At 42.5% G+C, this 24,910-nt stretch overlaps 1 protein-coding gene and 1 non-coding gene across 2 annotated transcripts in view; both read right to left on the bottom strand.

The window, feature by feature from the left end:
* Nucleotides 1-1,020: 1,020 nt before the first annotated feature.
* The window catches only part of LOC126210277 (venom protease-like), a 65,841-nt gene continuing 41,951 nt past the window's right edge, over nt 1,021-24,910 (bottom strand). Inside the window, exons 3-6 of the mRNA XM_049939472.1 lie at nt 22,456-22,625; nt 15,844-15,942; nt 6,424-6,560; nt 1,021-1,395 (exon numbers count right to left, since the gene is read on the bottom strand). Of these exons, the coding sequence (XP_049795429.1) occupies nt 1,225-1,395; nt 6,424-6,560; nt 15,844-15,942; nt 22,456-22,625 (577 nt within the window). The 3' untranslated portion in view covers nt 1,021-1,224. The remainder of the gene's footprint in view (nt 1,396-6,423; nt 6,561-15,843; nt 15,943-22,455; nt 22,626-24,910) is intronic.
* On the bottom strand, nt 22,873-22,945 carry Trnaa-cgc (transfer RNA alanine (anticodon CGC)). The gene has a single exon. It is a non-coding gene; the product is annotated as a tRNA-Ala (tRNA).

Here is a 24,910-nt window from a genome sequence, read left to right as displayed (position 1 = left end):
GAGCAGAGTGAGGACGGGCTTTATCGTGCAAAAAAACGATACCGGAAGTCAGCATACCACGGCGTTTGTTCTGTATAGCCCGTCGTAACTTTTTTATTGTTTCACAGTACACGTCTTGATTAATGGTCGTACCACGTTCCATGAATTCAAGCAACAACACCCCTTTGGCATCCCAAAACACCGTTGCCGTCAGTTTTCTGGCAGAAAAATCTTGCGAGGCTTTTCTTGGTTTGGTAGGCGAATTTGAATGTGCCCACATCTTTGATTGTTCTTTTGTCTCAGGGTTCACGTACTTAATCCAGGTTTCGTCACCGGTCACGATTCTGTTTAACAATGGTTCTCCTTCGTCCTCATAACGTGACAGAAAGTCTAATGCAGAGGCCATTCTTTGAGTTTTGTGGTGGTCGGTAAGAATTTTGGGCACCCATCGTGCACAGAACTTACGGTAACCCAATCTTGCTGTCACTATCTCGTACAAGAGAGTCTTAGAAATCTGTGGAAAACCAGTAGACAACTCCGACATTGAGAAACGTCGATTTTCACGAACTTTTGCATCAACTGTCTGAACGAGTTCGTCTGTCACCAATAATGGTCTACCACTCCTCTCTTCATCATGAACGTTTTCTCGTCCACTTTTAAATAAACGTACCCATTCATGACCAACTCCTTCACTCATAACTCTTGGTCCGTACACGGCACAAAGCTCACGATGAATAGCTGCTGCAGAATATCCTTTGGCTGTAAAAAACCTTATGACAGCACGCACTTCACATTTGGCGGGGTTTTCTATTGCAGCACACATTTCAAACTGCCACAAAAACTAAACTAGCGCAGGTACGACGTTCACTCGACGACGGCTTGATGCCGACTGACCTGTTGAGTGCGTGAACGCACAGATGGCGTCGCTGCTCCCCCCACAACCCACACTGTGACCAATCGGAGGTTACTTTCTGAACCGCCCTCGTATATGGTACATGAGGACTGAGGACAGAGGTTCGGGACCATATGGTTGCAAATCACTGAATCTTATGTCCTGATTTTTTAATATGAACCTTTATACAGTTTTAATATGAACCTTTATACAGTGAAATGCAGTACCTACACCACCAGATTTGCGATGAAACAGCAACAGAAGTACATTAGAAGCAAATGCTGTTGAATTTAGTTAAACACTGAGAGAAGGCGCCACAACGGATGTGCGTCGTAGGCAACACCAGTTTGTGGCTAAACGCTAATGGCGTTGCTGGTGATCCAGTCGAGGACGGAGGTGATTCTGACGTAGGCAGCGGCTGCCCCGGCCACGTCACAGCCTCCGTCCCAGGGAAGGAAGCTGGACACCCCGATCTGCTTGTAGCCTCCGCCGGTCTTGACAACAAGCGCGCCACCGAGGTCCCCCTGCAGTACAGACAGTTATTTCCTTACACTTCTGCTGCACATATAAGAATGCTTACGAACCATATTACACCGTAAGCTACACAAATTTCGCACCTGTCTGTTTACACATGACGTAAGCATGATGATGCCAGACACTCCCATAGCAGAAACTGCCAGGGACATAATGTAATATGCCTACACTTGGTCTACATCTGCATCTGCATCTACATCTACATACATATTCCGCAAGCCACCGTACGGTACGTGGAGGAGGGTAACCTGTACCACAACTACATCTTATTCCTGTCTGTCAAATTTCGCGTCTGTAGCACGTCATCTTCGTGGTGTAGCAGTTTTAATGGCCAGTAGTGTATTTGATCCTCGTCTGCAGTCACTATTTCGTCTCTGAAAACTACCCAATCATCTTGTACTGTGTTCCTTTCCACTGTTTCAGTCAATAGTTTCCTAGTTCTTCCCTCTCATCCATATACACTCCTGGAAATGGAAAAAAGAACACATTGACACCGGTGTGTCAGACCCACCATACTTGCTCCGGACACTGCGAGAGGGCTGTACAAGCAATGATCACACGCACGGCACAGCGGACACACCAGGAACCGCGGTGTTGGCCGTCGAATGGCGCTAGCTGCGCAGCATTTGTGCACCGCCGCCGTCAGTGTCAGCCAGTTTGCCGTGGCATACGGAGCTCCATCGCAGTCTTTAACACTGGTAGCATGTCGCGACAGCGTGGACGTGAACCGTATGTGCAGTTGACGGACTTTGAGCGAGGGCGTATAGTGGGCATGCGGGAGGCCGGGTGGACGTACCGCCGAATTGCTCAACACGTGGGGCGTGAGGTCTCCACAGTACATCGATGTTGTCGCCAGTGGTCGGCGGAAGGTGCACGTGCCCATCGACCTGGGACCGGACCGCAGCGACGCACGGATGCACGCCAAGATCGTAGGATCCTACGCAGTGCCGTAGGGGACCGCACCGCCACTTCCCAGCAAATTAGGGACACTGTTGCTCCTGGGGTATCGGTGAGGACCATTCGCAACCGTCTCCATGAAGCTGGGCTACGGTCCCGCACACCGTTAGGCCGTCTTCCGCTCACGCCCCAACATCGTGCAGCCCGCCTCCAGTGGTGTCGCGACAGGCGTGAATGGAGGGACGAATGGAGACGTGTCGTCTTCAGCGATGAGAGTCGCTTCTGCCTTGGTGCCAATGATGGTCGTATGCGTGTGTGGCGCCGTGCAGGTGAGCGCCACAATCAGGACTGCATACGACCGAGGCACACAGGGCCAACACCCGGCATCATGGTGTGGGGAGCGATCTCCTACACTGGCCGTACACCACTGGTGATCGTCGAGGGGACACTGAATAGTGCACGGTACATCCAAACCGTCATCGAACCCATCGTTCTACCATTCCTAGACCGGCAAGGGAACTTGCTGTTCCAACAGGACAATGCACGTCCGCATGTATCCCGTGCCACCCAACGTGCTCTAGAAGGTGTAAGTCAACTACCCTGGCCAGCAAGATCTCCGGATCTGTCCCCCATTGAGCATGTTTGGAACTGGATGAAGCGTCGTCTCACGCGGTCTGCATGTCCAGCACGAACGCTGGTCCAACTGAGGCGCCAGGTGGAAATGGCATGGCAAGCCGTTCCACAGGACTACATCCATCATCTCTACGATCGTCTCCATGGGAGAATAGCAGCCTGCATTGCTGCGAAAGGTGGATATACACTGTACTAGTGCCGACATTGTGCATGCTCCGTTGCCTGTGTCTATGTGCCTGTGGTTCTGTCAGTGTGATCATGTGATGTATCTGACCCCAGGAATGTGTCAATAAAGTTTCCCCTTCCTGGGACAATGAATTCACGGTGTTCTTATTTCAATTTCCAGGAGTGTATTTTCTTCTTAATTTTCTGTCGTTTCGAAGATATCAGTTCAAACCTAACCACCCTAAGCATATCACACACATCCACGCCCGAGGCAGAATTCGAACCTGCGACCGTAGCAGTGCGCGGTTCGTGACTTTTTGCCCTTTACAATTGCGTCTATGTTCGGAGTAATTGTTCTTGTGCATTTTAGGCGCAGCGTGCAGTTTAAATTTCGATCAGACAACGCGTTTCTCAGGCGCGTCTTGTTACATTTTATTGCAGAGAACAGTTGTTCACAAACATACGTGGAACCGAACATTGATATTATTGTAGCCGCCAGTTTGTGCAAACGAGGAAATCTATCCTGAGGGAAGTGTCTGTAGAATTCCAAAATGTTTTTCTTGTTCTGAAATTTGTCTCTGTATTCTCTGTCACACTGCAGGTCAATAATTTCTTGCTGCAGCTCAGGACGAATCTCCTAAATATTCGCTGAATATGGAGAGAACAGATCAAAATCACTGTCTAGTGCTGTCAGATCTTGAAAGCGCTGATCAACTAAACTATGTGAATAACGTTCACAGTCTTAGTGAACATCTTGCATGGATGATAATTTAGGAAAATGAGCTAGGTTTCCTGTTTCCAGCTGACTCGCCCAAAGTGTCAATTTCATTTTAAAATCTCGTATTCGATCTATGTAATGAGTAATTAGCAGATCTTTACCTTGTAGTAAAATGTTCAAAGCATTCAGATGGCTAGTTAAATCTGCTAAGAACGCGAGATCACATTCAAACGTGCGCGCGCATTTCCCCTCCCTCCCCTCCGCTCTGGTCCGGTAGTGGGGGTAGCGTGCTCGCACTGCTCCGTGCTCGCGCCTTGCTGCTCACAGCTTGCTCCGCGAGCACGTATGTTGTGAAGCCCTGAACTACTGCAACCTAAATCCCTCTGAATCTGATTACTGTATTCAAATCTTTGTCTCCTTGTACGTTTTTAGTCCCCCCACGCTTCCCTCCAGTACTAAATTGATGATTCCTTGGTGCCTCAGAGTGTGTCCTACCAACGGATCCCTTCCTCTAGCCAAGTTGTGCCACAAAATCCTCTTCTCCCCAATTCTACCTAGTACCTCTTCACTAGTTACGTGAACTACCTATCTAGTCTTCAGCATTTTTCTGTAGCACCAGATTTCAAAAGCCTCTATGCTCTTCTTGTCTAAACTACTTATCGTCCATGTTTCACATCCATACATGGCTACACTCCAAACAAATACTTTCAGAAAGAACTTCATGACACTTAAATGTACACTTGATGTTTACAAATTTTTCTTCAGAAACGCTTTTCTTGCGATTGCCAGTCCACATTTTATATCCTGCGTACTTCTATCATTATCAGTTATTTTGCTGTCCAAACAGTAGAACTCCTCTACTACTTTGTCTCATTTCCTAATCTAACACCTGATTTAATTCGACTATATTCCATTATCCTCATTTTGGTTTTTGTTGATGTTCACCTTACATCCTCCTTTCAAGTCACTGTCCATTCCGTTCAGCTGCTCTTCCAAGTCCTTTGCTGTCTCTGACAGAATTAAAATGTCATCGGCGAACCTCAAAGCTTTTATTTCTTCTCCTTGAATTTTAATTCCTACTCCAAATTTTTGTTTTGTTTCCTTTACTGCTTGCTCAATATACAGATAACATCGGGGATAGGCTACAACCCTGTCTCACTCCCTTCTCAACCACTACTTCCCGCCGCGCGTGATTAGCCGAGCGGTCTAAGGCGCTCCAGTCATGGACTGTGCGGAAGTTCGAGTCCTCCCTCGGGCATAGGTGGGTGTGTTTAGATTAATTAGTGTGTAAGTTTAGGGACTGATGACCTTAGCAGTTAAGTCCCGTAAGATTCACACACATCTGAACATTTTTTTGAACACTACTTCCCTTTTGTGCCCCTCGACTCTCATAAATGTCATCTGGTTTCTGTACAAATTGTAAATAGCCTTTCGCTCCATGTATTTTACCCCTGCCACCTTCAGAATTTGAAAGAGTGTATTCCAATCAATATTGTCAAAAGCTTTGTCTACAAGTGGTAGAAACGAAGGTTTGCCTTTCCTTAATCTATCTTCTAACATAAGTCGTAGGGTCAGTATTGCCTGGCGCATTCCAATATTTCTACGGAATCTAAACTCATCTTGCCAGAGGTCGGCTTCTACTTATTTCTCCATTCTTCTGTAAAGGATTCGTGTTAGTATTTTGCTTTCGTGACTTTTTAAACTGATAGTTAGGTAATTTTCACACCTGTGAACACCTGATTTCCTTGGAATTGGAATTATTATATTCTTCTTGAAGTCTGAGGGTATTTCGCCTGTCTCATACACCTTGCTCACCAGATGGAAGAGTTTTGTCGTGGCTGGCTCTCCCAAGGCTATCAGTAGTTCTAATGGAGCGTTGTCTACTCCCGGGGTCTTGTTTCGACTTAAGTCTTTCAGTACTTTGTCAAATTCTTCGCAGTATCGTATCTCGCTTCTCATCTTCTACGTCCTCTTTCATTTGCATAATATTGTACTGAAGTACCTTGTATAGACCCTCTGTATACTCCTTCCACCTTTCTGCTTTCCCTTCTTTGCTTAAGACTGGTTTCCCATCTGACTTGATATTCGTACAGGTAATTCTCTTTTCTCTGAAGGTCTCTTTAATTTTCCTGGAGGCAGTATCTATCTTACCCCTAGTGATATATGCTTCTACATCTTTAGATTTGTCCTCTAGCCATACCTCCTTAGCCATTTTATGGAAGTAAAATAGCTGTGTTACTGTCTGATTACGTCTCACAGACTTGTTCTCTTAGTCCTTATTTATGTTCTAGATTGAAAATGCCATATTCAAGACTAATTTTTATGTAATTAATAATATTTGATAGCTTCACAGCGTCTAGCTATAAATAATTCCATCACCACCTACATTACTTGCTGGTGTGGTATCAACATATTCACCTCCCCCTAAGTTCAGGCACACCAAATTCTGCTAATTCGAGTAAATAAATCGTTGCAACATTAATCAATTACAAGTGTGTATTGCCTAAAGCATTTACACTTTCACAAGTACGCAGAGTTTAATACACCACAGAACAAGAAGTTTTTTAGAAGTTAGTGGTCAAGATGAACCACACTTTCTACTCACCCAGCATGAGCCAGTGTACTCGTTTCCGGCACACAGTGTACTGTCAATAACGGCGCCTGATTCGTAGAACTGCTCACATACTTTGTTGGGAACAACCGTCACATCGGTCCACTGAAGAGTCTCTGAAGCGTCTCCATCTGTAATAAAAATAATTAAATCATATCACCTTTGTGCCACTTTACCAGCATGCACGTTCAGCGTGAACTTCAGTAGCAGTAAAAGAAAAATAAATAAGTAGAACCTTGAGTAATGAATTATTAAAATCACTGTAATAATTTTCACTACGATTAGTGAATGCTGTTGGATTAGTTACCGAACTCCATTTGCCCAAATTTTTCGTTATGGTACAGACTGATTCGGTTTCCATGTCGCGAATAAATTTTATGTTTGTGTGCATAGTTACATACTGACTATTGTCATGGTCATACATAAAGCACACCAGTGGCAAGACGCAATCAATACCTTCCCTGCGCGATAACAACGGTGAATTCACTGACGACAGTGCCACAAAAGCAGAGTTATTAAACACGGTTTTCTGAAACTCCTTCATCAAAGAAGACGAAGTAAATATTCCTGAATTCTAATCAAGAACAACTGCCAAGATGAGAGACGTAGAAGTAGATATCCTCGAAGCAGCTTAAATCACTTAATAAAGTCAAGGCCTCCGGTCCAGATTGTATACCAGTCAGGTTCCTCTCAGAGTATGCTCATACAATAGCTCCATATTTAGCAATTATATACAACCACTCGCTCACAGGAAGATCCACACCTAAAGACTGGAAAATTGCTCAAGTCACCCCAATACCCAAAAAGGGAAGTAGGAGCAATCCGTTGACTTACAGGTCCATACCACTAACGTCGATTTGCAGTAGGGTTTTCAGACATATACTGTATTCGAGCATTATGTAGTATATCGAAGAAAACGATTTATTGACACGTAGTCAGCACGGATTTAAATAATATCGTTCTTGCGAAACACAACTAGCTCTTTATACTTATGAAGTAATAAGTGCTATCGACAGGGGATGTCAAATTGATTTCCAGAAGGCTTTCGACACCGTTCCTCACAAGCGTCTTCTAATCAAACTGCGTGCCTACCGAGTATCACCTCAGTTGTGCGACTAGATTCGTGATTTCCTGTCAGAAAGGTCACAATTAGTAGTAATAGACGGAAAGCCATCGAGTAAAACAGAAGTAATATCCGGCGTTCCCCAAGGAAGTGTTATAGGCCCTCTATTGCTCCCGATCTATATTAACGACTTAGGAGACAATCTGAATACCCCTGTCAGATTGTTTGCAGATGATGCTGTCTTTTACCGTCTTGTAAAGTCATCAGATAAGTAGAGTAAATCGTGTTTGCAAAATGATTTAGATAAGATATCTGTATGGTGTGAAAAGTAGCAATTGACCCTGAATAAGGAAAAGTGTGCCGGCCGAAGTGGCCGTGCGGTTAAAGGCGCTGCAGTCTGGAACCGCAAGACCGCTACGGTCGCAGGTTCGAATCCTGCCTCGGGCATGGATGTTTGTGATGTACTTAGGTTAGTTAGGTTTAACTAGTTCTAAGTTCTAGGGGACTAATGACCTCAGCAGTTGAGTCCCATAGTGCTCAGAGCCATTTGAACCAAAAAAAAAAAAAAAAAAAAGGAAAAGTGTGATGTTGTTCACATGAGTACTGAAAGAAATCAGCTACATGTCGATTACGCGATAAGTCACACAAATCTGAAGGCTGTAAATTCAACTAAATACTTAGGGATTACAATTACAAATAACGTAAATTGGAACGATCACATAGATAATATTGTGGGTAGAGCAAACCAAAGACTGCGATTCATTGGCAGAACACTTAGAAGGTGCAACAGGTCTACCAAAGAGACTGCTTACACCGTCCTTGTCCGCCCTATTCTGGAGTACTGCTGTGCGACGTGGGATCCGCATCAGGTGGGACAGACGGATGATATCGGAAAAGTACAAAGAAGGGCAGCTCGTTTTGTATTACCGCGAAATAGGGGAGATAGTGTCACAGACATGATACGTGAATTGGAGTGGCAATCATTAAAACAAAGGCGTTTTTCGTTGCGACGGGATCTTCCCATGAAATTTTAATCACGAGTTTTCTCCTCCGATTGCGAAAACATTGTTGGCACCCTCCTACATATGGAGAAATTATCATTACGATAAAATAAGAGAAATCAAGGCTCGCACAGAAAAAAAGAAGAGTGGAACGGTAGTGAGACATCTTGAAGGTGGTTCATCGAACCCTCTTTATTGTGAATAGCAGAGTAATCACGTAGATGTAGATAGAAATGGAAGTGCCGTGTGGCTAGGGCCTCCCGGCGGGTAGACCGTTCGCCTGGTGCAAGTCGATGGGGATGAAATGATGATGATTAGGACAACACAACACCCAGTCCCTGATCGGAGAAAATCTCCGGCCCAGCCGGGAATCGAACCCGGGCGGTTAGGTATGACATTCCGTCGCGCTGACCACTCAACAACCAGGGGCGGACTATTGTCAGATAAATGAACACCATAGAGAAATGTACTAAACATCAGTATCAACCGTATACGTAATAGTCCTCAGCAAATAACATGAGGCTGGTGAGATCTAAACTGAATAAATAAAGATGTTAATCCTGTCCATTGTCTACATAAATTGTTTTTATCAAAAATTCATCATTCATACAAGAAGTCCAAAACCAGGAGTTGCACACTAAATGAAGGGTTTATTACACAATCCTTGATGCCTCTTTCTTTTGGGATGGATTAATGTGACGGTGTGATGTGCTCCATGTACGGCTAAGTATCTAAATAGAGGTATAAAGTAAACAGTTTTTGTATGTTTGTGAATATTACAATTTTTCAAATGCACAATAAAACTATTAGCAACTTATTTTGACATTACAGAGAGCAAGATCGATATGTATTTTAAAAAAAGTCTTACACTGTCTTTTTCACAGACTACTCTTCATCTGCAATAGCAATATTTGAAATTATTACTACCTATATACAAACTGCAGAAGGGCAAAGCAGGAATGGTAGGAGGAGAGATACAAAAATTTGTAATCCTGCATTCCTATAGGAAAAACACATTGAAGCGCCAAAGAAACTGGTGTAGGTATGCATAGTCAAAAATGGTTCAAATGGCTCTGAGCACTATGGGACTTAACATCTATGGTCATCAGTCCCCTAGAACTTAGAACTACTTACACCTAACTAACCTAAGGACATCACACACATCCATGCCCGAGGCAGGATTCGAACCTGCGACCGTAGCAGCAGCGCAGTTCCGGACTGAAGCGCCTAGATCCGCTCGGCCACAGCGGCCGGCAACAACAATGCTAAGCGCAGCAATGTGATAGCTATTGTATAGTAAAAATAGTGTCACGATGTCTGTTAGAATATGGTTGAAAAGCAATTCCAGGTCCATTGCGGAACTTATGCTTTATTCTTCTTGTTACTGGAATATTTCAGTGGTCTTTAATTCCATATCAGTTACATGTTTCTAGATGCTCAATTCGAGGCGCAAACGATATCTGCTGTACCAGTACCGCACGAGGAAACCGTAGCTTTTGTTAGCCAGCAAGAAAACTCCAACAAATAGTACTGCAGTATTGCTGCTATCAGCTTCTGACTTGAGTGTATAGCTTTACAAAATAAGATGGTTTCGAAGTATAAATCGTTAGAGTCATCCATAGACAATTTTTTGTTATTTATTTATTATTCATAGAAGAGCAAGGCGGTGTAGTGTCGATGGGTGTCCAAAATAGCTTGTTATGTGATATAATTCCAGTTATCTGCTGTCTGCTATATTAAGTAGATCAGTTCAATGTACAAAGGTGACAACCGGTTGCCTATTCTATACCGGAATATCTTTGCGGCATTAAGTAAATTCACCTCACATGTCAATTATGTTTCATTCCACACATTATACTTTCAATAAAATCTTCCCTTTGCCCATAATTTTTTGATTTATTTTGTGCGAAACATATTAAACGCATTTATTTGGATGGATATCGGTTAATGAATCCTGTTTACACATCCAGTTCTCACTTTTGCGGAAGCACCACATCACTCTATCGGTAACTGCAAGTCTGCAAGACACACAGTTCGTAGTGGCATAATATATTTTAGTTTCACAAATCCGTCGCACCTGATATGTGATGATTTGCGTAATTATTATTACAGCACATACCGTAGTTACTGTTAGAGTGTAAACATCACAGATTGTCTGACCACCCGCGCACAGGCGATAGAATGCATGTAAAAAGCTATATTGTAATTAATATTAAATTATCAATACAGTAACATTAAATCATCAAGTATCTCAAAGAGACAGCGCAATGAAGGTTTTACAGAAAGAAAATAATCAATATGCTGGAAATTAATGTGAACTTAACAGAAAATGATTTTCAAAGTTCTATGTTCTATGGAAAAGGCAGTTATTGTTATATTTAAATATCATCCACATCGTATCCTTACTTTAATTCTGTGAGGGACGACAAAGGAGTCGGAACATGAAATGGTCGGATCGCATAATGCCTTGAACAAAGGTAATAGAATGTGGTAGAATGAAATCAGCCTATGCTAATGTTTACTTGCAGCTATTAGCACGGAATGTAAATTTAAGCATTAGGAGGTCTTTTTTGAAGACATTAGTCTGGTTTGTTGCCCAATACGTAACTGAAATGTGCACGAAAAACATTTCCGACAAGAAGAGAGTATAAGCTTTTGAAACGTAGTGCTACAGAAGAATGCTGAAGATTAGCTGAGTGGATCTGCTAACTGATGAAGACGTACTAAATCGATTTGGGCAGACAAGAAATTTATGGCGCAACTTTACTAAACGTAGAGATCAGTTGATAGCAAACGTCCTGAGGCACAAAGGAATAATGAATATGGTAATGGCAGGAAGTGTGGGGTGAGAATTGGAGAGAGACACCATAGCTTGACTACTGTAGTCAGATTCAAATGGATGTGGGCTCCTGGAGTTACACTGAGGTGGACAGACTTGCAGAGGGCACGCAGGTTTGCAGAGCTGTAGCAGACCAGTCCGCGGGCTGGAGACAATAACAGCGCCACAGATTTCAATTTGCCAAGCTGGCTCGATCACATTTCCGCAAATAGTGATTAGGTCTGTTGATAATGCTAAAAAAAAATCGGGAATCCGATATATCGACATTTGAAAATTATTATGGCCCCAAATATATCTAAAAAAAGGATCGATATGTCCATATTTCGACAGATAAAATATCGACGTACCTACATATTGCCTGCACATTGTAAATACGAGTTCACTATCAGTTTTAGAGCTGTATACTTAAGTATTAATTTATTATTAGATAGTCTGTACATCAACAAGCTAGCATTCTGCCTATCCCGATTAGAGCAAGAACTGGAAGCAAAATAATGCACGATCACACTTGACGATAGCCACTTTGCTAACAGTGGTAACCGTATGTAAGTGACACATAAAAAATGTGTCCGTTGTTCTGTTTCGTCATGTATCGGATTTGTCCTGCTTCAAATGGTTCAAATGGCTCTATGGGACTTAAAATCTGAGGTCATCAGTCCCCTAGACTTCGAACTACTTAAACCTAACTAACCTAAGGACATCACACACACATCCATGTCCGAGGCAGGATTTGAACCTGTGACCGTAGTAGCAGCGCGTTTCCGGACTGAAGCGCCTAGAACCGCTCGGCCACAACGGACTGCGGATTCGTCCGGAACACTTCATGCCGACTTCCTTCTTTTTCATTTCTGCTAACGCCAGTGACCTCGCAGCTGTGACGTCAAGAGTGCGTGGTGAGCCTAACATTGCACTTTCTGTTGGTAGAGTCGAGCGCCGATTACGTCAGCATTTCCTCTCACAGGTGTCCGCCCACCGCAAAGAAGATGATAGACAGCACCATGTCGACAAGGGAGAAGACCAATAGGGAAGAGGAGAAGGAGGCACAGAGCATTGCTGTGTTACCATATGTACAAGGGGTCACCGAACGTATTGGCAAAATTCTACGAAAAGCCGATGGTTCAAATGGTTCAAATGGCTCTGAGCACTATGGGACTCAACTGCTGAGGTCATTAGGCCCCTAGAACTTAGAACTAGTTAAACCTAACTAACCTAAGGACATCACAAACATCCATGCCCGAGGCAGGATTCGAACCTGCGACCGTAGCGGTCTTGCGGTTCCAGACTGCAGCGCCTTTAACCGCACGGCCACTTCGGCCGGCCGAAAAGCCGACATCAAACCAATTTTCCGAAGCAGAAACAAAATATCAGACATGCTCGGTTCTACCAAGGATGCAGTTGACAAACTACACACATCTGGCGTGTATGAAATTGGTTGTGCGTGTGGATTAGTCTACATAGGTGAGACGGGACGTCCGATTAGCACAAGGCTCGCGGAACATGAAAGATATATCCGCCTGAAACCACACACTAAGTCAGCAGTGGCGGAACACCGAGACGAGTGCGGGAAACCAATATTTTTTCAAGAAGCCCGCGTCCTGGCGAAACAGCCTCTCACTTTCAAAAGAAAGATTAGAGAGGCGATAGAAATAGCCAAAAGACCCGCCAACATGAATAGAGAGGACGGGTACAAGCTTCCGAGGTCTTGGCTGCCTGCAATAGCAGGGCTACGGAGCGGCGGCAGAGCCGTGGCGGCCCATGCAGACACGCGGAGAGCCGCAGTAGTGGTCGCGAGTACACAAAGCAATGGCACGCCGCAGCCGGCTTCTGGACAGCATGGAAACAGTGTGACGTCACAGCCATCACCTGTTCGCTATTCGTCCGTCTCCTCCAATGGGGTGGATTAATATAAAGACCAATAGAAAACAGCTATTTCAACCAATGACAGATAATAAAGGAAACACCAATAAAGCATACCTTTCACCCCTCCTCCCCCTCTTTTTACAGCCAATCAAGTAACGACACGGTTTTCTCCTGCAGCTATTTAAGGAACCAAGTGTGTTCATTTAGCAGTTAACGTAAGGCCCTGATGAAGGCTAGCTGCAACGCTGCCCGAACCGTTGGCGGATTTTAAATTATGACGATGCGGTCTGATACCCTGAAGAATTTTATTGAAGAATTATCTTGTCATTTAGAGTTTTGTTCATTATATTAAGCAACTGTTTTTGAAAAATACCGATTTGAAGAAATAGCACATTAGTTGTGTTAAAAAAAAATTTCAACGCCACTGGTGTACAATTTGTTCACATCGGAAATCTTGCTATTCTATTCACCTTCCCCCCGTCCCCGTCACCAATGCAGTCGGACTACTTCTTTAGTGCCACACATACTTGACTGACACAGTCAAAAGTGAAAGACTGGACGTGATAAAAGCTCAAAAAGCAGTAAAACTCTTTTACACAGTAAAAGTAAAGTTATGATCTACTACAATTTCAAAAGAACGACTTCAAATATTTACCGAAAATTTGTGAAAAAATATAATATAAAAAAAATTTCGGCTCTCTAAATTGCCATTTGTCTATCTATATACAGGGTAAGAAGTATTGACGATGCATACCGATAGTTTTTGGATAAAATATCGATATAGCTATATTTTATCAACAGTCCATTAGTGATAATAAAGTAATAAAACTAACATTGTTCAAATAAATTTATGTTTGAGTCTGATTTTCAGTCAAAAATAACGAATACGTAATGACTTTCGACTAACTGATTTCTGTAGACGCCGTTAACTTGAAATAGAAACGTTTTGGACGGTAGCGGAAGTTAACGTTAAGCTCTCGAAAGAACCAGACGAGCGCCAGCAGATGTTTTTTTTTTCTATATTTTCAGCTCGATAATATGCCGGAATTTTAGGTTGTGGTTCAAGGGTACTTTTGTTTAAGAAATGTTTTGTGCTTATAAAACCGATAGTGTTTCTTTACTCTAATTACATAACATCCAAAAATAAAGTAGTTCGACAAAAAGTGAACTCGAGAGCGTTCAACGCTGGATAAAGCTACAGATCGAAATGGAAAAATTTGTATTAATGTGTTGATAGTCGTTACTGAAAATGGTTCAAATGGCTCTAAGCACTATGGGACTTAACATCTGAGGTCATCAGCCCCCTAGAACTTAGAACTACTTAAATCTAACTAACCTAAGGACATCACACACATCCATGCCGGTGGCAGGATTCAAACCTGCGACCGTAGCGGTCGCGCGGTTCCGGACTGAAGCGCCCAGAACCGCTCGACCACCGCGGCCGGCGTCGTTACTGAACTTGTGGAGTTTTCCAGCTACATTTTGCCATGAAAGCCAGTCAGAAATGATTAACAGTGCCATACTTCCAGCATGTGATGATACCCAATGAAAACTTTCACACTGGCAAGGAACACAAATGATTGTAAAGAGTGGAAAACAGAACGAATCATGCAGGGGAGAGTTACTGCAACGTGCTACATTTTTCACACTAACTAGTCCTAATATAGAAGTTGAATACAATTTTTTTAACCGTTGCTAAGTGTTGGCATTCAGTTCGTTTGTGCTGCAGCCTTTTCGTGAAATTAAAAAAAGAATACTACTGAAAATTGGGTTTCTTTACAGGTGTGAATCATGTTCCCAGATACAACGTGATCATGCGCCTAGAAAAAAAAATCGATTGAATTTTAAACACTTTGAAATAGAGAAAATATTGTCAATTTTATTCAAATACTTCAAATGGCTCTAAGCACTATGGGACTTAACATCTGAGGTCATCAGCCCCCTAGAACTTAGAACTACTTAAACCTAACTAACCTAAGGACTTCACACACATCAAAGCCCGAGGAAGGATTCGAACCTGCGACCGTAGCGACTGTGGCGCCTAGAACCGCTCGGCCACCCCGGCCGGCGGCAATTTTGTTACTCTTCTACATATCAATAATTATTGATTATGTATTCTCAGAAACCAGTTACAAATTAAATACGTATTAAACTGAAGCTATTTTGAAAGTATTGCAAATTTCCATTTTTAACACAGGTAGAAGTGTAAGAACATTAACGAAAGTGCGTTAATTTGCAAATATTACGTATTTCCAGGTAAAAGACCTTCTTTTGTTGCAAGAAGCAAGCCAGTGCACGAACGACAAAGTTGGCTCAAGCGTCCACACGTGACATAAGAAGTTTATGAACTATGTATAATTTTACTTGCCACAAAATTCTGTAACTGGAGAATTAACAATATTTTCCAAATAGCTTTAGTGAATACATCAGCACTTACATATTTTGCGCTAGAAATATTTGCAAATGCTGCAGAAAACGCAACCTCATGTTTTGCAAAAACAACAAACACAGCAAAAGGCGGGAGCTGCTCATGGCGATCTATGACTCTGAAGTCAGTCACTAGTCTGAGAAAAAAAAATCTGAAGTTTCTAGGTAGACTATGCTCTACGTAAGACATTGTGCCTCAGTGTGAATCAGGTCTGCTCACTTACTTTGAGAAGGCCATCCCCAGCCGGCGATGATCGCGTTTTCTCCCACGAAGGTGTCGTTGACCTCGAGAGGTGAAGGTAGCGCCACGAGGCCGATGAAACCTTGAGGACAAAATGCCACAAACCATCAAATCACATTGAAGGTACGTCATATTTGGAGTCTCTTAATGTAGAATGCACTATCAAACTAAGGACATTAAATGAAATACTACAGCTTCGAAATCAGCATGTTAGCTTAATATCTACATAGCTACTCTGCAAATCACATTTAAGTGCCTGGCAGAGGGTTCATCAAACCACCTTCACAATTCTCTATTATTCCAATCTCGCATAGCGCGCGGGAAGAATGAACGCCTATATCTTTCCGTACGAGCTCTGACTTCCCTTATTTTATCTTTATCATCGTTCCTCCCTATGTAAGTCGGTGTCAACAAAATATTTTCGTATTCAGAGGAGAAAGTTGGTGATTGGAATTTCGTGAGAAGATTCCGTCGCAACGAAAAACGCCTTTCTTTTAGTAATGTCCATCCCAAATCCTGTGTCATTTCTGTGACACTCTCTCCCATATTCCGCGATAATACAAAACGTGCTGCCTTTCTTTGAAGTTTTTCGATGTACTCCGTCAGTCCTATCTGATAAGGATCCCACACCATGCAGCAGTATTCTAAAAGAGGACGGACAAGCGTAGTGTAGGCAGTCTCCTTAGTAGGTCTGTTACATTTTCTAAGTGTCCTGCCAATAAAACATAGTCTTTGGTTAGCCTTCCCCACAAAATTTTCCATGAGGTCCTTCCAATTTAAGTTGTTCGTAATTGTAATACCTAGGTATTTAGTTGAATTTACAGCTTTTAGATTAGACTGATTTATCGTGTAACCGAAGTTTAACGAGTTCCTTTTAGCACTCATGTGGATGACGTCACACTTCTCGTTATTTAGGGTCAACTGCCACTTTTCGCACCATTCAGATGTCTTTTCTAAATCGTTTTGCAGTTTGTTTTGGTCTTCTGATGACTTTATTAGTCGATAAACGGACAGCGTCATCTGCAAACAACCGAAGACGGCTGCTCAGATTGTCTCCCGAATCGTTTATACAGATAAGGAACAGCAAAGGGCCTATAACACTACCTTGGGGAACGCCTGAAATCCCTTCTGTTTTACTCGAGATTTCCTAATATGTATCGCTGTGAGATGGTATAACACAGGCGGCTGCAGAATAATAGCGGCAGGCGCTTCAAGGCAGATGCCAACTGTTCCACGAAATCCTACTAAAAATAGCTCATTTTTATTGAATGATAAACTCTGAAATCTCTGGAATGCACTGCGCCCCTAAATACCACACTCACTGTCAGGCCATACTTTGATCTGACAACTGCAGTGGTTACGTATTTCTTTTTCTTCCCTTTTCATCTTACTCCTTACCGTGTTAGTAGTAAAGGAAGAGAGTTGAGTACGAATAAATACTAGTATACGAAATAAGAGTCTGTAGTCTTTTTTTTTTCTAATATGAATGAGATGAGGTGTGGTGATTTACGTTAATTCTGTGAAGAAAAAAGTCTGCAAAACGATTACAATATTTGCCAATAGAGCGCAGCTCTCGAGCCAGGAACGATACATACCATTGACAAACTCTCAGATAGAATCACACCAAATAATGAAAAATTCTAATATGAATACGTATGAGAGACGTCGTGTCTTTTAGGTCTTTTGTAAATATGATTGTCTGAAAGGAAAGAAATTCTTAAAGTAATTTGAGAATATGTCTGTCTTAAAAGCAACGAACTTTCGAAAAGGGCCTGGAAAACAAATTCAAGAACAGAATTGGCAGAAAGAAAAGGAACACTGGACATTGTAACTTAAGCTAATGTGTTATTTGAAATGAAACTAGAGAATCATTCATATCAATTGCTAAAAAAAAGTAGTTTTAGTTATTTAATTACTAGAGTTATTCCAGCTCAGTAATTCAGTGATGTATAATAAATGTTTAATTCCATCTGAATCTTGTTTAAATCAAAAGCTATGTCATCATCATAGTGCTAAGCGAACTGAAACTTCTCTTTCCATTTCCATTCACAAATTTAGTGCTCAGTGCACGAGTGTGATGAATAAATGTTTGGTTCAGCAGCCACAGATGATAAATGCACATGAGCCGCTACCAAACGTATGAACCAAGTGCTAGTGTCAGCATAATTCCATTCACAGGCAATACAATAAGGGATGGTGTTGACTGAGCATGATGTTTGATTATGGGACGCCAGCGACTGCAGACCGTCGCCAGGTGACCTGGACAGGCCAACTAGGGACTGAAGAGAAAAATTCAATGAACGATCACAAATTGTGATAAAATGGCAATCGTTAAGACCACAACTTTTGTGGGATTTCGTCATAAAACTGTCCGGAGAGCCGGTACTTTTGGATCTGATGACTGAGAAGAATATGATACAAGCTAATTTCAGTTTTATTGTTATAAAAATAGAAAGACATTTATATTTTATTTATACATAAGTATTCAGACAACTTCAATACTGCCCAGTGTGTTCCATTTTCAGATGAAATGAGCAGTTGTTTAAAGCTGAACCGATGGAGGTTGTAACACTTTCATGCCATTGTGCTCTTTGACGATTTATTATTGTATATATACTTGCTTTTATCTTTATGTAAATTTATATGTACACTGAAAGTGATAAGGGAGACCTTGGATATGTTCACAAAAGGACAAGTAATTTAGGATAAACGCAATCACATTCACGTTCATGTATCAAGAAATACGTGTGAAAGTAGATTTTCACTGCTGAGGGCTACTATGAACTCTATTAAATAATCAGCAGAGAAGTCCTACCTCAACCACGAGCTACTGGCAAGACAAGAAACAATAAAGAAAAATAATAATCGCCACATGCTGGTAATTGTTCTATTCAGCAATATATATGTAATCAATGATTACGAAAGAAGTGAATTTAGATACACTCTGGGTAACATGTGGTTGAACATCTTGCTACACATACAAAGGAAACCCTGTCTCTTCCTCAAGGAAATTCAACTTAAAATTGGAATACTTCACATACATTATGTGAGTACTGAAGTGCAGCTACTTAACGAGTAATTAGTCAAGGAATGTATGTAATGTGAACAAGTCCTCAAACCTCGAGGAATCCAATAAATTACACAACTTCACGACGACAAAATATAATACACCTGTACAGGTATTCACTCTACTCTGCAGATTTACATGTACAAAATGATAAAGAGAGAATTAAGTTTTGATATACTTTGAGCGACATGAGGTTAAGTACATAAGTAAATCCTGGTTGATACGAAGAAATTTCATCTGCTTCACGAGAAAAATCAGCTTAAATTTGATAATCTCGACAAAAATCACTTAAGCACTGAATGTGCAAGTGTCTACTGAAAACTAAATAAGAAATAGACTCAGATACCATCACTACCCGTGTGTCGCAGTAGCTGAACAAAGCCATCTACTTCCAAGTCCAAAAACTTATGAAAAACATAAAATTCAGTTCTGCACTTGTTGCAAATTACATTTATTTTAGATACTGAGAACAGTTATTTCACTTAGCTAAGTATATGGGAATATGATGTTCCTTTGTGCTGCACAGTACATGGTTACCAACAATATCCTTCCAAAAGCCCAAAAACAATGATAAATGCAACTCCAAATTTTCTCCTACCATAACTAACATGATTTCCTCCTAAACCTAAAAGGCTGAAATAAAGACGGTAGAATATTACTGACTAGCACAGTCCAATACCTCCATCTACAGACTGTCAGATGGACAATTGTTCTTACCAACACACAGCAGCAGAATGCTGTAGGAGACGAAACAGTAACATTTATGTCAAGTATCTTTTATAAAAGACGTTTCATAAAATATAAAAGTACTACGGTATTTGATACAGATGAAGCGGAGGAAGTTCGTCGTGAGTCTTGCCGTGTGTTGACTAGAGGTGCACCAATGAAGAGTAACATCTCGCCCATGGAGAGGATAGCCCTCCGTAACTTACGAGCAGATGTGGATACAGTAGTCTTAAAATGTGACAAGGGAAACGCTACTGTCCTCATACCAAGGGATGACTATATTAATAAGATCAATGTTTTATTATGTGACTCAACGTATCTCAAAATCGATAAGGATCCCACGAGCCGAGTGGTGCGAAAAACAGGAGAACTTTTATCAAATAGTTCTTACCGAAGGAGGTCATCAAGAGACTGAAACCAAACAGTTCAGTTCCACCTAGGCTATATGGACTGCCTAAGATCCACAAGGAAAATGTGCCGTTACGTCCAGTTGTGAGTAACATTGGAGCAGCCACCTACGACCTAGCATCTTTGCTCAAACCAGGGATAGGCAAGTGTGCACGTCACATAAAGAACTCTAATGATTTTATCAGCCGACTTCAGTCACTACAGATGCAAAGTAACGACTTATTGGTCAGTCTTGATGTGGTTTCTCTTTTCACAAAGGTGCCTCTTGTGGACTCACTGCACCTCATTGGCAATATGTTTTGTGAAGACATTACAGCGTTGTTTGAGCACACTCTCTCCCCTATATATTTTATATTAAACAATGAAGTTAACGAACCATCTGACGGTGTCGCCATGGGGAGTCCTTTGTCTCCCCTGGTGGCCAATCTTTTTAAGGAAGATTCTGAGGAGAGGGCACTCGACTCTGCCACTGTTAAACCGACAGTATTTTGGCGGTACGTTGACCACACTTTTATAGTGTGGCCTCATGGTCTGGACCGTCTCCAAGAATTTTTACGTCACATGAACTCCTTACAGGAAAACATAAAGTTTACCATGGAGATAGAGAAAGATGGTTGTCTGCCATTTTTAGACGTCTTGAAGCGACGTAAGAGTGATGGCACACTTGGTCACTCGGTGTACAGAAAGCCCACTCATACAGACCTGTATCCGCAAGCTACTAGTTGCCACCATCCAGTACAAACAATGGGCGTTCTCAAAACCTTGGTCCACCGTGCCCATACCATCTCTGACGCCGACAGTCTTCAAGCGGAACTGGAACACCTGCAAAAAGTATTTCTGAAGACTGGCTTTTCACCTAGGCAAGTGAACAGAGGGATGCAGACCTACAAACGACGGAACGAGGAAGAGGAGGCGGCCTTCAGGTCGACTGCTTATCTACCATTTATTGGAAATATTTCTTCACAGATAGGCAGAATATTGAGAGAGTATCAAGTGAGAGTCATCTTTCACCCTCCTTCCAAAATTTCATCACTGGTAGGATCCGTTAAAGACGACCTGGGCCTGCGTAAATCAGGTGTTTACAAAATTCCGTGTGACTGCGGCAAATCATATATAGGGTAAACAACACGAACTGTGCAGGAACGCTTAGTGGAACACCAACGGCGTACTCGCCTTCTCCAACCCACCAAGTCCGCAATCGCCGAACATTGTATTTCCACAGACCATTCTATGAATTACAACGACACAAAAATTTTGGCCCATACATCAAACTTTTGGAGCTAGATTATCAATGAATCTGTGGAAATAAGATTGTCTGACAACGAGACTCTCATCAATCAAGATAGCGGTTATCAGCTAAACTCTGCTTGGAATCCTGTTATAGAGGAACTTCGTAGGTGACGTAGTTATCTGAATAAAGATGAAAATCGACCTGATATCGATAAGCCAAACTTTCACCGTGGAGGGCGTGAGGCGCAGCGCACGGAGTTGTTATGAACGCGCACGCTGAGCAGCGCATGCGCAATATCACCTCAGTATGGCTTTAAATAGCAGAGCTCAGTGGTACTCACCTGAAGATGACCAGAAGACTCTACGCCGAAATATCGTGCCAGGACGTTACCGACATCCGGCAGTTCTCCCGTGTTTTTATGGAACATGGTCCTAGCTTTTAAAAAACATTTATCAGGGAAATTGAGCAGTGTATATGGGTCTAAGAGTTTTCCGCTTTCCAGTGAAGAGTGATAGTCCCAGATTAGCACGACCCCTCCTGTCAATGTACTGTGTACCTGCTCAGATATCTGACTTACAGTGACGCTAAACCTCTTTGTCTTTCCGCGGTAGCTACAATTACTGCCACAACCGTCGAAGTAGATACCGACTACTCTTAAAAAAACTCACATTCGCCCGTTGCAGTCACATGCAGCGGATTAAATAAGATGAAAAGGGTATACGAAGGACACAGGTACACAAATATCAGCGTAAACATTGAGAATAAGTACTCACTTCCATGTGAGAGACATACTAACTTCACTGACTATTGCTTCCCAGCCAGCCATCACGTGACTTCTACTCTGTCACTACTCTTCCTTTCTCTTTCTCTCTCTCGCTTTCTCTGCAATGCAAGAACGGTACGTGATTTTTTTAAGATGAAAAGGGCGTAGGAAGGACACAGGTGTACGAATATCAGTGTAAACATTGAGAATAAGAACGACTCACTTCCATGTGAGAGACATACTATCTTCACGAACTGCTGCTTCCCAGACAGCCATCACGTGACTTCTACTCTGTCACTGCACTTCCTTTCTCTCCCCCCCCCTCCCCCCCCCGCCCCCCCCCTCTCTCTCTCGCTTTCTCTGCAAGGCAAGAACGGTACGAGATTTTTGCGCCACTCACTGTTCAGAGGAGCTTCCTCGGGCAGATACACGACAGCCACGCTGTAGCTGTAGTAGGCGAACATGCTGAAGTCCGGATGCGTCAGGGCCCAGCTGGACTCCACGATCCAGGCGCTGCTCTCCGTCTCAGTCCTATGGATGCCTCCCAGGCGGACGACGAATTTCTGGTGCCTGTGACAGAAAGTTTCCAAATTTCAGCTGCGTAGCAGGCTATCGACAGTACTAATTTCTAGGAATGGCTGATGGTGGTGGTGGTGGTCAGTGTTTAACGTCCCGTCGACAACGAGGTCATTAGAGACGGAGCGCCAGCTCGGGTGAGGGAAGGATTGGGAAGGAAATCGGTCGTGCCCTTTGAAAGGAACCATCCCGGCATTTGCCTGAAACGATTTAGGGAAATCACGGAAAACCTAAATCAGGATGGCCGGAGACGGGATTGAACCGTCGTCCTCCCGAATGCGAGTCCAGTGTGCTAACCACTGCACCACCTCGCTCGGTAATGGCTGATGGAAATGAGTACCAGGAACATTCAAAAGCAGCTGAAAATTCAACTGCTCCTTGTCAAGCAGTTGTTGTTGTAGTCTTCAGTCCAGAGATTGGTTTGATACAGCTCTCCATGCTACCCTATCCTGTGAAAGCTGCTTCAACAACTCCAAGGACCTACTGCAAACTACATCCTTCCGAATCTGCTTAGTGTATTCGTCTCTTAGTCTTCCTCTACGATTGTTACCCCCCCCCCCCCCCCCCGCTTCCTTCCAGAACTAAATTGGTGTCCATTGATGCCTCAGAACGTGTCCTACGAACCGATCCCTTATTTTAGTGAGGTTGTACCGTTGTACCACAAATTTTTCGTCTCCCCATTTCTATTCAGTACCTCCTCACTAGCTACATGATCTACTCGCATAATCTTCAGTATTCTTCTGAAGCACCACACTACAAAAGCTTCTATTCTCTTCTTCTCTAAACAGTTAATCGTCCATGCTTCACTTCCGTACAAGGCTACACCGCATACAAAAACATCCAGAAAAGGCTTCCTCACATGAAATCTATACTTGAAGTTAACAAATTTCTCTGCTTCAGGAGCGCCTTTTGTTGTCATTGCCAGTCTATATTTTATATCCTCTCTACTTCGACCATCATCAGTTATTTGGCTCCCCCAAATAGCAAACCTCATCTACTACTTTAAGTGTCTCATTTCGTAATCTAAATCCCTCAGCATCACCTAATTTAATTCGACTACATTCCATTGTTGTGGTTTTGCTTTTGATGACGTTCATCTTATATTCTCCTTTGAAGATACTGTCCATTCCGTTCAACTGCTTTTCCAAGTTCTTTGCTGTCTCTGACAAAATTACAAGGTCATCCGCAAACGTCAAAGTTTTAATTTCTTTTCGATGCATTTTAATTCCTACCCCTAATTTCTCTTTTGTTTCCTTTACTGCTTGCTCAGTGTACAGATTGAATAACGTCGGGGATAGGCTACAATCCTGCCTCACTCCCTTCCCAACCACTGCTTCCCATTCATGCCCCTCGACTCTTATAACTGCCATATGGTTTCTGTACAAACTGTAAATAGCCTTTCGTTCCCTGTATTTGATCTCTACCACCTTCAGAATTTGAAAGAGAGTATTCCAGTCAATATTGTCAAAAGCTTTCTCTAAGTCTACAGATGCTAGAAAAGTAGTTTTGCCTTTCCTTAATCTATCTTCTTAGGTACATCGTAGGGTCAATATTGCCTCACATGTTCCAACATTTTTACGGAATCCAAACTCGTCTTCCTCGAGGTCGGCTTCTACCAGTTTTTCCATTGGTCTGTAAAGAATTCGTGTTGGTATTTTTTAGCCGTGAATTATTAAACTGATAGTTCGGTAATTTTCACACCTGTCAACAGCTGCTTTCTTTGGGATTGGAATTATTATACAAGTTGTATTAGGAATTTTTTCATTTGTATATCGATAGATGCTCTCAAAAGCAACGAATTATCAGCAAAATTAATTACATGGTGTTCTGAAATCCGTAACATATCACGTTGTTTTTGTAATCACTCATTTGTCAGTATAATATTTCCTGAATGGTTTTAATACGTTGAAGTTAAAGAAATGCTGTCAAATTTCCGTTTAGTTTCACTTTTGCCAGCATTCGCGAAAGTTTTATAAAAGGTAATACACAACCAGTTTCTTAGCTACCTGACTACTACAGTAACAATAATAATGTCGTGTGACTAGGGCCTCCCATAGGGTAGACGCTTCGCCGGGTGCAAGTCTTTCGATTTGACGCCACTTCGGCGCCTTGCGCGTCGATGGGGATGAAATGATGATGATTAGGACAACAACACCCAGTCCCTGAGCGGAGAAAATCTCCGACCCAGGCGGGAATCGGACCCGGGCCCTTAGGATTGACATTCTGTCGTGCTGACCACTCAGCTGCCGGGGGCGGACACTACTATAGTAATAATACAC

This window comes from Schistocerca nitens, chromosome 10 (assembly GCF_023898315.1).
Source record: "Schistocerca nitens isolate TAMUIC-IGC-003100 chromosome 10, iqSchNite1.1, whole genome shotgun sequence".
In the NCBI taxonomy this organism is placed as follows: Eukaryota; Metazoa; Arthropoda; class Insecta; order Orthoptera; family Acrididae; genus Schistocerca; species Schistocerca nitens.
This window is presented reverse-complemented; position numbering and strand designations above follow the sequence as displayed.